Genomic DNA, 18,506 nt, shown 5'->3' with positions numbered 1-18,506 from the left:
TNCGCACCACGATGTACAACGTCCACAAGCAGTGTGCCCATATCTTCGAGGCTTTTCCCCACTTTCTCCTCTATAATTTTCAGTGTCTCTGCTTTTATGTGGAGTTCCTTGATCCACTTAGACTTGAGCTTTGTACAAGGAGATAAGAATGGATCAATTTGTATTCTGCTACATGATAATCACCAGTTGAGACAGTACCATTTGTTAAAAATGCTGTCTTTTTTCCACTGGATGGTTTTAGCTCCCTTGTCAAAGATCAAGTGACTATAGGTGTGTGGGTTCATTTCTGGGTCTTCAATTCTATTTCATTGATCTAGCTATCTGTCGCTGTACCAGTACCATGCAATTTTTATCACAATTGCTCTGTAGTACAGCTTGAGGTCAGGCATGGTAATTCCACCAGAGGTTCTTTTACTGTTGAGAATAGTTTTTGCTATCCTAGGTTTTTTTGTTATTCCAGATGAATTTGCAAATTGCCCTTTCTAACTCGGTGAAGAATTGAGTTGGAATTTTGATGGGGATTGCATTGAATCTGTAGATTGCTTTCGGCAAGATAGCCATTTTTACTATATTAATCCTGCCAATCCATGAGCATGGGAAATCTTTCCATCTTCTGAAGTCTTCTTCGATTTTTTTCTTCAGAGACTTGAAGGTCTTATCATACAGGTCTTTTACTTGCTTCACTTGCTTAGTTAGAGTCACACCAAGGTATTTTATATTATTTGTGACTATTGAGAAGGGTGTTGTTTCCCTAATTTCTTTCTCAGCCTGTTTATTCTTTGTGTAGAGAAAGGCCATTGATTTGTTTGAGTTAATTTTAATCCAGCTACTTCACTGATGTTATCAGGTTTAGGAGTTCTCTGGTGGAATTTTGGGGGTCATATCATTTGCAAATAGTTATATTTTGACTTTTTCCTTTCCAATTTGTATCCCTTTGATCTCTTTTTGTTGTCTAATTGCTCTGGCTAAGACTTTAAGTACTATATTGAATAGTAGGGAGATAGTGGGCAGCCTTGTTTTGTCCCTGATTTTAGTGGGATTGCTTCAAGTTTCTCTTCATTTAGTTTGTTGTTGGCTACTGTTTTGCTGTATATTGTTTTTATTATGTTTTGGTATGGGCCTTGAATTCCTGATCTTTCCAAGACTTTTATCATGAATGGGTATTGGATTTTGTCAAATGCTTTCTCATCGTGTAATGAGATGATGTTTCTTTTCCCCTTTGAGTTTGTAATCCTTTAACAAACCTAAAAGAAGATAACTGCAAGAACAGAATTCCAACTCTAATAACAAAAATAACAGGAAGCAATACTTTTCCTTAATATCTCTTAATATCAATGGACTCAATTCCCCAATAAAAAGACATAGACTAACAGACTGGCTACATAAACCGGACCCATCATTTTGCTGCATACAGGGAACCCACCTCAGGGACAAAGACAGACACTACCTCAGAATGAAAGGCTGGAAAACAATTTTCCAAGCAAATGGTCCAAAGAAACAAGCTGGAGTAGCCATTCTAATATGGAATAAAATGGACTCAGCTCTTTCAGTGAGCACACATGTTAAGTAGGCATGGAGGTGAGAACCAGATTATGAGGGGCAGCTGAAAGCAGTGGACACAGCACATAACCATTTCATTTCCACATATTGACAGTTCCAAATCCTCTCTGCCAGACCTTGCTATGTCTTTCATCTTCTGAATGATGTAGTTCCTCCAGTGCTGCTAGGGCCTTTCATGTACTGTGTCATTGTCTTTCACATGGATACTGATGTTTGAAAACACGAGTTATAGAGCTCAGAAAAATATCTGGACTAGAGGGAGGGGGAGAGAGACAGAGAGAGAGAAAGAGAGAGAGAGAGAAAGCACAAAGGAGACGGATATTAGATGAGATGATATAACACACAAGTAAAGGAACCAGGAGGCTGTGTTAAAGTAGCAGTCAAATGGGGCATTTGTGTAAGAATATGAAATAATAAAAGTGTCAGATACAACAGAAAATTACAACTCTATTTTAGAGTGAAGAGCTGCCTCTAGAGTTGGTTTTGCTTTGGTAAGAGAATTTTACCAAAATGAGACTGAGTAATGGAGGCTATTTGTAGCAAGTTAAAGGGTAAAGTGAGGGAAAGTCAATGAAACAGGAAGAGGTAAAAATAATCATATAATCATAGGGAACCTTCACCCTGTGTAAAATACAACCTCTGCATAATGTTTTATTGGAGTTCTGTATGCCAACTGGCCAGTATTTTCAACTGCAATGAAAAACCTTTGGCTTCTTCCTTTCCTTTCCAGATTCCCTGCTTTCTCCTGCTGGGTGCCCAATAAGCTAGGTAAATGCCATCTTTGATAACTCTTGCTTCTGGCTGAGTGTGTGCTGCGCTCTCTCAGATCAGCTCCTCACCATGCCTGGCAAATGACAGAAGTTAGATTTGTCACCAATCCAATGAAATAAGAGTTCCTTTCCTAGTAACTGTTTTTAAAGAATTGCTATCTTAAAACTCCAATAATTTCAAACAAATTTTTTTAGACATTCTGCTTGTTTCTCACCATAATGTAGGGCTCTCAGTGCTGGGCCAGAGAATAATGGGAACAACTGAAAACAGGGCATTTAAAAATCTCTTGCTTTCTTTGATTTTAAAGAAATGGTTACTATACTGAGTCATACTTAGAAACATTTAGATCTTAGACTCATTTTAGGTTCAGTGTGAGTTTTCTCTTCATGACAGAATAAAGGCATGGGACTGCAATAAGATACTCAATGAACTACAAGTCCACAAGAATAGAACAACTCTGACTTATAAAGATGTCAATTATTGAAGCAAACAGATTAATTGTCCTACAATACCCAGTTTGGAGAAGAACATACCAGTTTCATGATACCGTTGTAGATGTAAGGAAGTTGATGAGAAATCTACTTATGAAACCAAGTGAGCTCCCCTAAAGTCCCTGATGATAACCACACTTAGGGTATATCACTTGAATGAAGGTTACCTGGCTGAAATATCTACCCACCAACTTGGGGATTTCTGTGTTTCTCACAAAGCATCTGTATGTGGCCAGTGCTACCTTACTATACAGTTGACCCTGGAAATCACATAATCATCTCATGAGAGATGCTCGCAGGGTACAAGCAGACAGACAAATCCTCTCTAGGGTAGTAGAGACCCCAGAGGTCTCACGAGTGCTTCTCTTCATTCCTGCCAGAACAGTCACCAGTGCTGCCTCTGGGAAGCACAAGTATTCGTGTGATAGGAAGCCACTGCAGGGAACAGACTAATTGTATGTTGTGTTGCTGCTCTACTCCAGAATGAGAGGGCCTGTGCTAGCGTCAAGTCTTCCAGCCCATGTCTCAAAATAGGGTGGGTGTTTCTTTAGCCTACTGATGCAGTAAAAGCCAAGGAGCCATTACTTAAAACATAATTCCAGGTTGGGCTTAAGGATGACTATCCTTCAGAAAAGCAATTTATGGACACAATTAGATTAAAACAACAAGAGAAAGGAAAACAGAGATGGAAAACTAACCTACAGCTCTTTTCTCTAGATCTTAGGCTTCTAGTGACTTGAAGACAGTGCCCCTAATCTCTAATCTCTGGCATGGAAATACAGAACGAACCCAAATAGTCAATAAAAGGATAATTATCAAGATAAAGTCTCAATAACAGTTGCTAATCATGCTACTATTTTTATGATCAAGTGGAGTTCAGACTATAGTTCTGTATGTAATTATTATGGAATAAGCAGGGTTTGACAGTATATAAATAAGCAGCCAATTAATTTTCAACTATAAAACACACCCTTTTCCTTTATTTTTATAGCTACTATGTGATCCATTTTGAGCTTGAAATTTTCTACCAGCAACTCTATAAGACTCAATGGTGGGTAGCCATAAATGAAACTGTGAATAATCTGAAAGTGAAAAGGCTTCCACTGACTGAAGATCAACTACATGAGCAATTTAAGAAAAAATTTGGTTTAAAAAAAGCTATGAAGTGCAAGGTATTTTACTATCAAAAAATGTAAGAAGTTACATATTACTATAAGTTAATGTCTCCTATTCTACATGAGGTGAAAGGTCTAGGATGCGGGGTTAATGAAGGATATTGAGATGGGTTGTTAGGGGTATGGAGTTTACTAGAAGAGTAATTGGTCATTGGTGGCTTTGGACAGACAGACAGATAGACAGACAATAACATGGCAGGGGCTCATAAAGTTCAGGCCCTAAAACCAGATAGACAGTATGATGCAGGTCTCTGGCCAGAGGAAATCAGGACCCACAAGACAAGGCAGGAAAGAGAGAGAGAGAGAGAGAGAGAGAGAGAGAGAGAGAGAGAGAGAGAGAGAGAGAGAGGAGAGTATTCTTAGTACTTTCTAAGAATACCGGTTTGTGTTTTGTAAAAGTTTGTAGTCAAGGCAGGCAGAAGGCATGGAATTAAGTAGCAAGCAGGACCTCTGACCACCAGCACTGCCTTTTACACAAATTCACTTCTCCAGGACTGAACCCCTAGGACCTGAAGTCTATTAGCTTGGAGCTTGACAGACAGAGTCTCAATAGGGTGCTTTGTTGTCGTCTGAGAATGAAAGACCTCCTATAGCTGTTCTGATATTACATCTGTACTAGGGATGAACTAATGCTGAAATAAATTCTTCAGTATGAAATAAAAATTTCATCTCTTATTAGCTGAAAAGCATTATGGTTTTTGATTATACATTTTTTTGGCAAAGTACAAAACAAACTGTCAATAAACTGGACTGAGGTTAATGTGAATGGCAAATATTTACTGATAACTAATGTTTAAAGCACTACTATAGAGATAACTAATGTTTAAAGCACTACTATAGATAGGAAAGCGCCTTTGCAGAACTACTTGTATTGCTACCACACTATTTATTACACAAATGAGAAACGTGAAGTGCATAGAGTTAACAGGAGGCACAGCCAGTCAGCGGCAGCACCTGGCTTCACTGCGGCATGCAGACATGAGACAGAGTCAGCCAGAGTCAGCCCCTGTCTAACAGAGTTTGCCTTAGCTGCTGGAACTGGTCAGTAGGCTCTCTGTCTTCAAAGGTGACACTGGCACTCACTGTCCATTTATTTGTTTAAAAAGCTATAGTTTTAAAACCTTGATAACTAGTCTAAAATATTTATCAGAGTTTCTCAAAAAACCATGATATTTTTACCTCTTTACCTGGGAACTAGAGAAAGAAGGAAGTCTCTCCAGCTATATAGCTCAAGTTTCTTGAGTTGTCCTTAAGCCCACATTTGCTTTTAAACTGTTTCAGGAAAGTATCTGTTCACTTCGCTGAAATTGTCTGCAGGGATCAAGCTACGGTTAATCTAAGAGAAAGGAAAACAATCTCTCCAAATATATTTCTCATGCTCTCAATCTATCCTTGTAGCTCTATGACTTTAGCGTTGTCCATGGGGAAGCTCTTCACCTGTCCCTTGGGGTAGTGTGGCAAACAATGAATGGCGCTCTTGTGACTGTTGATACAGTCTGTGTTCCTTTCTTCCCTTTAAAGAAATTTTTTTTTAAAGATTTATTTATTATATGTAAATACGCTATAGCTGTCTTCAGATACTCTAGAAGAGGGAGTCAGATCTCATTACGGATGGTTGTGAGCCACCATGTGGTTGCTGGGATTTGAACTCAGGACCTTCGGAAGAGCAGTTGGGTGCTCTTACCCACTGAGCCATCTCACCAGCCCCCTTTAAAGAAAATTTTAGGTGTATTTTTTATTTAAAAAAAACTATTAAAAAAATTAATGCTGATCTTTTAAACAATTTTAGAGTATCCCATTTGGTGTGAAGTCTGCTGTTGAAAGAGGCTTGTCTGCTGTTTTCTACACATTTAGCCGTAAAACCTCAAGCTCCACAATCAATGTTTCCGATGAAGCCGGCTACGCCATTTTCCACCATGCTGCCCTGCACAACCGGGTCTCTGTCATCTGTCAGCTGTGGAGCGCCAACTTCAACGTCAACCAGAGACGCTTCATCATGTTCAGCCAAGGTTTCATTCAGTTTTCAAACTTTGTTCAGTACCGAATAAACCTAGTTATTAACATAAAGCAGAATTCAATGATTTAAATGCAGTGAGTAGCCAGTTGTCCTTGAAGCACTTTTTAATGTGAAAATCATTTTTGGTAATTAAAAATCTTCTGTTCATCCTTGTCCTTCTCAGATTTCCATCTGCTGATAAGTAGGTGCATTCACGGTATGAGTGAAAACATTACTCTGCTAGCAATATCACTGCTAAATTGGCACAATCTCCCAGCTGCAGGCTTTGGTCAGCTTTTGAAAGGGAGAGTTCGTGTCTCTGCTAGAAACTGTACTCCACACTGTCATATGTAATCCTGCTTTCTGTATCAGTACACTGTCATTTTGTTCTGACTAGCTTAGGAAACTCCTGTATATTGGTAATCATGTTTCTATATGGATTTTCTCTTTAAGCAGATTCATCCAAAGTGGATATGAAAAAAGAAAGAAACGGTAAGGCATAAGTGAAGTATGCATATATATTAAAAGATTATTGTAGATGCTAAAACTTTTGCTGGGTGTGGTATTACAAGCCTGTAATTCCAGCCCATGGTTAGACAGAAGCAGGGAACAAGGGTTAAGGTCACTCTTAGTTATATAGTGAATTCGAGACTAGCCTGGGCTGCATGAAATTCTGTCTTGAAAATGAACAATTACCTCATCAAAAAAAAATAAAATAAAAAGAGTAAAACATTTTATAGTTATAACCTGCAAATGTTTTGTTGCATAAGTAAAATAATGAAGTTTCATTTTCATTTTGAAGTATAGTTTTTCTGCCCATGTTTATTGATATTCACAAGTTAAATACTCCTTTTTTATAATATTTAACTAGGAATTTCCTACCATCTAGACTTGTTTTATAAATTCGGTTTCCAAAGTGGTTTTGGAAGCTTGTACATGAGCAGTTGAGAGCTGGGAACGTAGCTCAGCTCTATGGTGCTTGCCCAGCATAGGCAAGGTCCTAAATTCAATCACTTGTGTCCTGGTCCCACACACAAGTTAATAGACATTCTGCCGTCTAGGGGTGGTAGTGATGCATGGGCTCTGAGGAATGATTACTTTTGGTGGAGATCAAAGTTTTATGATAAGCATTGGATATGAAAATACAAAACAAAAGCATCCTTGTCCTCAAATTTCTATTTCCTTTCTACACATGTAAGAGATTTACCATATACCTTCAGAGTCTACATAAGGTAATTAAAGAAGAATTCCTTAATAAAAACAAAAAAAAACAAACCGCACAAACCACAAGTCCTTTAAAAGCCCCATATTGGCAAGGGCAGAGAGGGACTAGGTACGACTCCAGTGAGGGAACATAGTGCATCTGCGAGTACTCCACAGAGGGAGCATGATCTTATTTTTCTCCTCCTTCAATCTTCTCTCAGGGTTCCTTATTAGCAGGAACTGGGCAGAAGCTTCTATGGCAGGTCTCTCAGATGTTTCAGCACTCATGCTTGCCTACAGCAAGCCTCTAGCAGTTCGTCACCTGCAGTCAGTCTTCCTTCTGCAGGTCACGTCGGAAGTTCTGCTGTTGCTCTACTTCTGGGCCACCTTACAACTTGGCGCATATTAGTTTGCTTCTGGTGTCACATCTGTGATGAATTCTGAAAGGCCTGTTCATTTTCTGTTGAGCTTTATATTTTTAATTAGAGCTGACCATCAGTTGTGACTTCTGATCATATACACCTTACTAGAAACTGAAAAACAAAGCAAGAATTTTTAAATTTAGTATTCAAAAAATTTTTTTGGTCCATTTCCTTATTGTCCTTCAGTCTCTCTCTCTCTCTCTCTCTCTCTCTCTCTCTCTCTCTCTCTTTCTCTTGGTTTTTCAAGACAGGGTTTCTCTGTGTAGCCCTGGCTGTCTTGGAACTCACTCTGTAGACCAGGCTGACCTCAAATTCGAAATCTGCCTGCCTCTGCCTCCCGAGTGCTGGGATTAAAGGCGTGCAGCACCACGCCCGGCTCTGTCCTTCAGTCTCAAACTCCCTCATAATGCAACGTATGGCCACCAATCCCAGCCAGTTTATTAGAACTCTTAATCTGGTTTGGTTGCAAAAGTTGTTAAAGTATCTATTATCAAAGAGTCAGTCACAGTAAATATAAGTGACAACTATCCAGATCTCCCTGTACCTTCTACTGTGGGACTGTCTGTTACACACTAAAGATTACAAACTGTCTCCTGTCTCTCTGTAAGCTCTGTCCAAGGTCTTCAGGGTAACACAACGCAAAGTGCTGAGGCCTATCCTTCCCCCAGATTACACATGATGATGAGACCCCATACTCTGCCAGGGACACGCTTTGGCTTGCCAGAGGTCCCAGAGTGTAGTCAGGTCCTGAGGCTGCTCACAATGGCACTGTTCAAACCACAAGTGACACACAGACTGGTCAGATGTCTGATGTCACACTGAACTGGAATGTCCGCACAACATGCTCAGTATCACCAACAGCCTAAGAGTGGTCAAGTGTACACACATGTGTGCTGCGCTTGGCCAGCAATAAGTAGAGGAAACTGGGGCATCCCGTATGGCCTTGCAAACCAGAGCCGTTGATAATAGTCTGTGGTTACTTCTAGGTAGTCATCTGAAGCAAATAGGGGCCATCAACAGCTATAGAGCTCTCAGGACCCACAACCCAGAATATGGGAGATGGGGCCAGCTAAGTAACGATTTTAAATGCACAGATTTAGGTCATATATTATAGACAAAGATGTGATATAAAGACTACTAATAACCTAAGCCCAGTGACATGGGCCTCTTATACCAGCTACTTGATACCCTTTAGCAAGAAGGCTGACTGTTTAAGGGCTAACCTGGGCAACTAAGTAAAATTATTTTTCAAAATAAAAATGTATGTGTTATATGCAAATACATATGCTTTCTCATGTTATTTTTTTGTTCATAAAAAGTGTGATTTCTCCATTCCAGACATTTCAAGTTAAGCAAAGAAATATAAGATTGCCCAAATAATTGTTTTAGTGTTTACTTTGAGTTTTTAAAAAATATTATAAAGCACTAAGCTGTATGGTTGGACTCATAAAGGCATTTTATTCATTGTTTATTTATTTTAAGGAATGCTAGCTCTTTACTACTTAATAATTGTTGTTCATCTCAGGTCCAACACCTCTACATCTGGCTGCACAAGCTTGTTCACTGGAAGCAACCATCTGTCTACTTTGTTTCAAAGCTGATTACACTCTTACTGAGAAGAGGGGCTGGATGCCAATCCACTTTGCTGCCTTCTATGATAACATCTGCATCCTCATTGCACTCTGTAGGAAGGATCCTAGTTTGCTAGAGGCCGAGGCAGCAGCAGAGTGAGTTATGGAGTATCTGTAAGGATATGAACTTCTGTTTCCTGACTATCATCAACATTAAGGGCATAATTGGTTTGGGGGACTTGAAAGGTAGCAAAATGTCCTCTCTGGTCCTCATCTTCTCTTACTGTTTAACCTTAGAATTTATAAAGACTACAGCTTCCATCCTCCTATCTGTGTCTCCTAGAGGAATAAAGAGTGGATCCTGGGAATTTACCTAACTTTTGTATCAATAGTATAGCTTCACAGATAGGTTTATTAGGCTGACCATGTTTCCTATATGATTCCCGGGGTAGTTCCAGACCCAGGTAGATAGAATGTATCTCAATAGCAGTAGCTACTTGTGTCTAGCAGAGATACCAGCAAAAAGAAGAAACAGTGGAAACAGGATACATCTCCTACAGTTTTCTGTTTCATAATTCTGCTGAAGAGCCACTTTTAGAATAGTGGTGTAAATTTTTCCTAAGGATTGTCTATGAATCCAAAGATTTCCTGAACCTATTCATGGATACTTTAGTCTTATGTCTTCAAATTGTGTGTCTATTATTTGCATACTGGCTTGAAAGTTTGAGGGACACTGGACTTTTCTTTTTTTTTTTTTTAAGTTTTTTTTCTTAGGTTTTATAATCCCCCGGGTTTTTTTTTTTTTTTTTAAAGATTTTATTTATTATTTATTATATGTAAGTACACTGTCGCTGTCTTCAGACACTCCAGAAGAGGGAGTCAGATTTTGTTACGGATGGTTGTGAGCCACCATGTGGTTGCTGGGATTTGAACTCCGGACCTTCGGAAGAGCAGTCGGGTACTCTTACCCACTGAGCCATCTCACCAGCCCCGACACTGAACTTTTCTTATTGTTCCCTTTTTAAATTATTTTATTTTATTTTATTTTTGGAGAAAGGGTTTCTCTGTATAGCTCTGGCTGTCCTGGAACTCACTCTGTAGACTAGGCTGTCCTTGAACTCAGAAATCCGCCTGCCTCTGCCTCCCAAGTGCTGGGATTAAAGGTGTGCGCCACCACTGCCCGGCCTCTTATTGCTCCTTAACATATGGCTTCCCTACCATTGTATAAAATGGCAACTACTGCCATGTCCATGATCTTGCCTGCGTTATAGACCTGAGTAAAAAGACAGATGGAAGGCATCAGCACACTCCTTTCTCTTCACAGAGGTGCCCTTGCAACTTCCACTACTGTCCTGTTAGTGGCACTTGTTTGCATTGTCACATACCTACCTATGAGGGAAGATGGGGGATGGAACACTGGATTGGATAACCATGCACATAACCCAAAGATCTTCATTATATAAAACAACAATCACTCAGTTTTCATACTGTTAGTATCTGCTACAATGGAGAAACTGGGATTTGCAATTGAATATAAAATATTTAAGAGGTGTTGGATAACTATCAAGTCTATTTGATATTTGTAAGGTGGATTGATATTACCTGTTTGTGTCTCCACTAACTTATAGAACTGCTGAAAAGATTAGATAGGATAGTGTATTTTAATTATTTTGTATAGTATCAACTTCCAAACACATTAACATGTATAATAATTGAGGAGAACAGAGATAACTACTAAGGATAGGTAGGCAGGAAGGCAAATCTGTGGAATTCAGAGAATAAGAATCTAAAGGAAGACAAAGGGGTAGTGTAAATTAGGGTTCTTTCAGCAATACAACAAAAAGAAATGTGATGCTATACCAGTGTTGACTGGTACAATGTGTGCTTGATTTCAGGAATCAGTGCACTCCACTGTTGCTGGCTGCCACTTCGGGAGCCCTAGACACTATTCAGTACCTGTTTTCTCTTGGTGCAAACTGGAGAAAAACAGACACAAAGGGAAACAACATTATCCATCTGTCAGTGCTGGCTTTTCACACAGAGGTACTCAAGTACATAATAGAGCTGAATATCCCCGAGCTTCCAGTTTGGGAAACTCTGGTGGGTAAGTATAGAACATGAGATTTCACTGTAAGGAAATATTCTGATTAGTCTATAATATGATCTTCCATGTGCTAAAGCGGGATAAATAAAATACGATATTTATATCTTTAAAATTAAAGATCATGAAATAAATTTATGCATTGAAACCAACAATAGTACAGTTGATAAGGGGTGCTATATTTTTGTGTGCAAAAATAGTTTGATTTCTAACTTAAAGATCTGTGGCCAAAATGAACTATATCTTACACAATGATATTTACTCTTATTTCCCAACATTCTTAGAAGGCAGAACATAATTTTCTCCATTAATAAACTGAATTCCAAAAGAAAAAGAAAGGAAGAAGGAAAGAGAGGAAATTCAAGCCTAAGTAGCAAAGGTTCTTTTCTACTTACTTCTTACTCCTAATTTTAGAGGCGATTTTAGAAAAGTTTTCCTTCACATTTTGATGAATGTTCTATACAAAATTTTGTGTTCAATTTAGCCAGAAAAATAAGGGTTGTACAGTCAATTGAATGTACATGTCAAAATGTGTTCCTCCCCCAAGCCACATTATAATTACATAAAGATTAAACAATGAATCAGCAGCAGCAGTCAAGATTCAAGAGAACAGCCGTGATGGAACCAGGCAGCCACCTCTTAGACTTAGCATTCCAGAGAATACCAAGCCATCAGTAGGAAAGCTGAGAACTTCTCAAACACATACGTCACAGTCCTCCAAAGGCTGGAAAACAGGCAGTGCCAGGGCTCTCCACAGAGCCCAGCCAGAAAGGCTAGCAGCTGCTGAGGCTGCCTTTCTCCTTGGTGAACAGAAGTGGGAAGGCCCCAGGGAGCAAAGGGGTGTTCCAGAGTGGAGCCAGCCTTAGTTAGGCAGAGGAAAGTGCCACTGTGTCTGGGAAAACCACGGTGAATCTCAGATAGGGAAAGATTATATCCAGGAAAAATAATAGTGAGAAATGAGACAACACCATAGGTCGCCACCATGCCCAGCTGAGAGTGATCTTGTATAGGCAATGTAAATCCAAAGTATTGATTCAAGTAACAGCTACAAATATGAGGAGGTGGGCATGAGAGAATGGCAGAGCAGCATTGAGCTGGCTTCCTGTTTTCTATAATGTGAAGCCACAAGCAAAGCCTAAGTCTATGGCAACAAGACGCAGCACTGTGTCCAACTAGGCAGATCTGTGGGCCACCCAGTCCAAAGTGCTGCTTTTACAGAGGTGAACCCAGAGAACTGGGTGCAAAATCACAATATTTTGCTGTAGATATTTTAGAGGTGTATAATTTTGAAGATAAAATAAAAATTAAAGTAAAAAGAAAAGAGATGGAGAAAGAGAACAGAAGTTTTCCCATTGGGTAAGATATAGTTAGTATTTCAACCTGACTCTTCTGTTTTAAGCTGTTTGGTTCTTTGGGCTACTGAGATGGTTCAGTAAGGCACCTGCTGTAGAAGCATGAAGGCCTGAATTCAGATGCTAAGCACACAAGTAAAGTTGGGCACTGTGGTCTGTTTGTAACCCTAGCACTCAGGTTTGCAAAACTGTTTTGAGACTTTCCCCAACTTTGTGTTTATTCTAGCTAGAATTATTATAAATATAAGGCTATTAGGTTAGTTTAATGTATACATGGAAATTTACTCATTCCACAATCCCCCCAATATTTCATGAAGATTAAGCAGCAGAAAAGAACTCAAGGGAAAACAAGGTGAACAAGACACAATAAAAATAGGAGGCAGGTCAATTCCTGGAGCTCATTGCATCCACTCTAATCAACTGATGCGCTCCAGGTTCAATGGAAATGCTGTCTCAGAAATTAAGGTAGAGTCACTCAGGAGGCAGAGGCTAGCCTGGTCTACATTCTAGGACAGCTAGAGCTAAAACAGAGAAGCTTTCTTGAAAAACCAAAATCAACCAGCCAACTTAAAAAAAAAAACAAAAAAACCAAAACCCAAAACCAAACTAAACCAAACGAAACTAAACCAAACCAAAAAAGTAACATAGAGAAGAAATAGTGAAAGGTGCTTGATGTTGACCTCTGGACCCCAACCCCCAATACGAATATACATTTATGAACAAGCAAAACACACATTCACACAAACACACAAAATACACATGAATGCACACACACAAAACAAACAAATACACACAAATTACATGTGGGTACACACACAAAGCCATTCACTCAAACACAACATACAAAAATGGACATGAATTTACACACACAAAACATTTTCATGCAAACACTATAACACTATATACATATAAACAAATGATTATGTTTATGAATGCACACACACAAAACACACATTCACAGAAACACGACAGTATACACACACACACACACACACACTTTAAAAAAATGATGTCCAACTATTTGTTCAAAATGGTGTCAGCAACCAATCTTGGAAGACATTTTCTGAGTACAACAGCCCAAGGATATACTGGGAAATATCTTAGTGTTTATTTTTATGCAAATATGTTGCTTCATCTTTTAAGAGAGTAATTGTGAAGATCAACTTGATTTATAGTAGACAACCATCACAAATACCTCTAAGTATGACCCTTGATAAGGATGACTTAATGGTGTATATAACTCCCAGTGGCTACTACTTACAGTAGCCATGGTTATAAAGTCCTGATAATTTGATGATAATGACACCAGCAGAATAATAACTAGAAGCAAGCTAATTATTAGCCTTTGGAGTAGAAGCTAAAATTTAAAACAGGGCAGTCTCAGTAAGGACCAGGCCACGTCTGAACATAAGGTCAGAGAGAGATGAAGGAAAGATAGATGCTTTCTTACACCATAGACATTGTTTAGAAGCATGTAGAATGTTCTGTCTTTTGTTTGGAGTTTAAATTCATGCTAGATTTTTAAAAATCATATAAATCATTTTCAGGAAATATATAAATAATTTAATGGCTATTAAAATCATATTGATAAAGTAGTTTACTTTGCCATCCATAAAATCTCCTCAAATTTTTTTCAAAACTAATCATAGGCACATGAGAAATATATTATTTTCATGTGAATTTGAACTGTATTTCTAGGCAGTGTTAGCGATTCAGACCAAAGACAAATAACTTAGGGTTTTTTTTTTCAGTAATTACATATATATATTATAAACCTCAAAGATTAGCTTTTGTCACTGTCACAAGTGCCCAAGATAATCAGCTTGTGCAGAGCAGCTCTATTTGGGCCCACAGGAATGGCGATGGTGAATAATAACACTTATTACAGGGTCCTGTGGCAGAGGCCCATTACCTATTTGCTTCATGAGAGGTATAATAAAATAGAAAGACCAGAAGAGGAAGAGATGGAATCCCATAATCCCCAACATGGATACTTTCCCCAGTGATCTAAAACTTCCACCAAGTCCTACTTCTTAAAGTTCCCATCATCATTGAATAGCATCAAGCTAGACACCAATAAACACAAGTGATGACTAAACCAACTAAACCCTTAAGAAGGGCCTTTGAGGACCACCCCAGGTCTAAGCTATAGCCCATCATCATCCATCCAGCATCTTCCAGAGGACCACAAACATGGAATGAGTGTAGCCTATGCAGTTGGTGATGGGATGATTTTTTACTCTTGTGTTCACTTCACCTATATAAAAACAGAGTCAGCCATTCCATTGCCTCTGATGTGAATTACAGCTGTATTTTTCTGTTGGATACTTACCAGAAATGTTGCAGTGTGAAAGCTCCAAACGAAGGATGATGGCTGTCATGTCTTTAGAAGTGATTTGCTTAGCAAATGATCGATACTGGCAATGCATTTTGGATGCAGGTGATATAAATCATACTATCTTTTTCTTATCATATTTTAAGTAGAGCCATATTGAACCCAGGTAACCATATAAAAATATATATTAACATAGGCATACAAATTTAGTTCTGGGGTCAGATGTAAAGCACACACTCTAGGACTAACCTAATATTTGCAAATTTTGCAAACCTGAGTGTTAGGGTTTTCTCCAACTTTATTATATACATATAATTATAATAATATATTATATTATATATTATAATATAATTATATGATATATTATATATAATTATAATATATATATATATATATATAGAGAGAGAGAGAGAGAGAGAGAGAGAGTCTCACATATAGCCTAGGTTGGCCCTGAATTTGTAATCCTCTTGCGTCCCTTTTTTTAAATTAAAAACTTGTATACAATCTATCTGATCATGGTTTTGTCCTCCCTGACTCTTCCTGGATCCTCCCTTCCTCTCTACCTACTCAACTTTGGTTTTTCTCTGCTCTGACTGTAAACAAACAAACAAACAAGCAAACAAAACAAAAACGCAAGAAACAAAAACAAAGCAAGAAACAAGCACCTACAAAAATAAATAAAAAACAAGCAGGCAAAAATCTGAAAAGACAAAAATGTCAAAACAAAGCAAAATTAAACAAAATGCCATAGGTTTGTTGTTGTTGTTGTTGTTGGCCAGTTACTTCTGGGCAACATGGGGTGTGCCTGGAAGCATGGTTGATATATCTAGTTAAACTCCATTGGAGAAACCTAAATTTATCTTTGCTAGTCAGTATCAAATGCTGATAGCCTCTTGCTCAGGTTAGGTGATTCTTACAGTCTTCCCTCATCCTCTTCTACAGAGATCCCTGAACGTTTAGGGGCAGGGTTTGGTGAAGACATTCCATTCAGGACTAAGTGCTATAAAATCACTCATTCTTTGTAAATTGTCCAGTTTTGGGTCTTTGTGTTGGAGAGGCAAGAGGAAACTTTACTGCTGTGGGCTGAGTGAGGCACTGACCTGTGAGTATAGGAGTGTGTCATCAGGAGTTATTTGATCATCTTGTTCCTTTAGCAGAATGATAATGGTTTCCCTAAGGTCCATGACTATCTAGTCTCAGGGTCTTGGCCACACTGGCAGTGTCAGCTGTGGGTTCCTTCATCTCACAGCCTGTTGAATGCTAGGTTTACAAGCATATGCAATCAAACGCTGCTTTAAAAATATGTTCTAAACTCTTAAGGACACTTATTTGTTGATTATAAGCTTTTTTTCTTTTTCTTTAAGATCACTTTTGTCAACTTTGTTTCTTATTTTTCATGTGAAAACTGCACATGATCAAAAGACTCTATACTTTAGAGAAACTCTATTTCTCTAAAAACGTAAAATTTTAAGAATAAAACTAACTTTATCCAAGTAGTTGTTCTAGTTGAATATTGGTTGGGAAAACTACCCTGACAAAAACAACTTAGGGAAGACAGTGCTTAGATTAGTTTATAATTCCAGGTTACAATCTATCATTACAGGGAAGTCAAGGATTCAGAAACTCAAGTGAGCTAGTCACATGCATCCACAGTTAGAAGCAGAGAAAAATAAATGTGTGCACGCATGCCTTTTTGTGCCCAGCCCTCTTCTATACTTACAGTTCAGGAGCCCCTGTCTAGGTCATGGTTTTGCTGATGCCAATTGATGTAGGTGAGTTCCCACATCAATTAACAACAGTAATCCAAACAGTTATATTCAGATAGGCTAATCTTACCTAGACCACTGAGAGACTCTCTTCTTAGGTGAGTCTAGATTATCCCAAGTTGACAGAGAACTGTTACATCACTGTATTGCTATAATTACTAATTTATAAGTTATTCCAGTTCTAAACTTGCACATTTTATTTTTTTTTAAACTGAGAAACTAGAAGAAAATGTCAGACCAGGTTTGTAAATAGTTTTGCATTTAGCAACTCTATTAATTGTGCAGCTTCTCTGGCCTGGTTTATTCATTAATCAAATGGATTGGCCGCATGGACTTGTTCTGAGAGTAGCACTGTCCACTACAGCTTTCTCAGACGGTGGAAATGTCTGATCTATCCAGCATGGTACCTACTTCCCGAGGGTACATATTGAGACACATCTAATGTTCCATGACTATTGATGATTGAATACTCTTAAATTTCTCTAACTCATTAAAGCATGTTTGAAAAAGGTCCATCTTTCCCCAAAAGTCAACAATAGATGGTTTATTTAGGTCAATAAATAAATGAGCCAAGTTTTCTATGCCCAATGACTAATTATAATAAATGAGGTTACTGTTACAGTTTACTAGATCAGTACTTTTTTCACATTTATTTTTAAGATAACATATGATAACATGCAAATACTTAAAAAATGCTACCTTACAAAGTCAATTCAGTACCAAGACAATAACTTTACCATGTGGTATGCAGGCATGATGCTGCATACCTGTGATCCCAGTATTTAGGACGCTGAGACAGGAAGATGGAGAATTGACTACATAGTGAGTTCCAACCTACATGAAAAAAAATTTCAATTCTCATAGGTCAAAATTCGGTCTTCTGAAGCTGCTTTAGATTTACAAATGTAAAGTATATGATTATGCATGCTATGCAAAGTCAAATACGCAAAGAGAAAAGGCACTATCTTGTAGATAAGACATAATTATTTCTAAATCACTTCAAGCTGCTATTCTATCCTTTGTAGAACTGTCTGTAACTATTTACATTGCCATACCATGAATGCTACTTCAATACTTTTAGTATATGTCACCTATAAATGATTTTGAATAATTTATGCTTATTTTAGTCTTATCTTTACAGGCTCTATTCCTGCCTTAGTCAATCTATTAAAAAGTCCCCAGATAAAACTGCAGTATAAAACTGTTGGGTTGCTGAGTAATATCTCAACTCATGTAAGTATAGTGCATGCTATAGTGGAGGCAGGAGGCATTCCTGCTGTGATCAACCTGCTGACGTCAGATGAGCCTGAACTCCATTCTCGCTGTGCGATTATTCTGTATGACATTGCGAAGTGTGAAAACAAGGATGTTATTGCCAAATATGTGAGTACTGTTTTATAGAACCCAGAAACGTTCTCACACAGAAATCAGAAAGACAGAGATACATGTTGTTACCCAGTAACAACACTACCAGGGATGATGGGGAGAGAACGCATTTCAGCAGCAGCAAGCATTGAGGTGAGTGCAGGTCTGTAGCCTAGTGGGCTTAGGGGGCCTAGATGCTCAGTACCAACAAAGTTTAGCGTAGCCTGCTGAGAAGATGGAGTACTTTGCATAGTTTATACTGGTTGTTTCTTGTTTAAATGAAGATATTAGTTCTGTGCGAGAAATATATTCCAACTGTGTACCAGAAAGACTTAGAAAAAAATTGCTTTTGTTGAACACCAAACAACTGTTGCTATGCTATATTTCATCAAATAAAA

At 38.3% G+C, this 18,506-nt stretch overlaps 1 protein-coding gene across 3 annotated transcripts in view; it reads left to right on the top strand.

Annotated features, from left to right (window-relative positions):
* Window positions 1-18,506, top strand: part of Ankar (ankyrin and armadillo repeat containing) — a 66,654-nt gene that overhangs the window by 24,298 nt on the left and 23,850 nt on the right. For 2 of the 3 annotated variants that reach the window (XM_021167911.2, XM_021167928.2), the window contains exons 6-12: window positions 3,814-3,994; window positions 5,787-6,006; window positions 6,447-6,485; window positions 9,144-9,345; window positions 11,085-11,293; window positions 14,978-15,082; window positions 17,885-18,126. In XM_021167911.2, coding sequence (XP_021023570.1) covers window positions 3,814-3,994; window positions 5,787-6,006; window positions 6,447-6,485; window positions 9,144-9,345; window positions 11,085-11,293; window positions 14,978-15,082; window positions 17,885-18,126 — 1,198 coding nt within the window. The remainder of the gene's footprint in view (window positions 1-3,813; window positions 3,995-5,786; window positions 6,007-6,446; window positions 6,486-9,143; window positions 9,346-11,084; window positions 11,294-14,977; window positions 15,083-17,884; window positions 18,127-18,506) is intronic. The other variant, XM_021167919.1, reaches the window with a different exon arrangement.

This window comes from Mus caroli, chromosome 1 (genome assembly GCF_900094665.2).
Source record: "Mus caroli chromosome 1, CAROLI_EIJ_v1.1, whole genome shotgun sequence".
Classification (NCBI taxonomy): Eukaryota; Metazoa; Chordata; class Mammalia; order Rodentia; family Muridae; genus Mus; species Mus caroli.
Note: the sequence above shows the minus strand (reverse complement) of the source record. Positions and strands in the feature narration are given on the sequence as shown.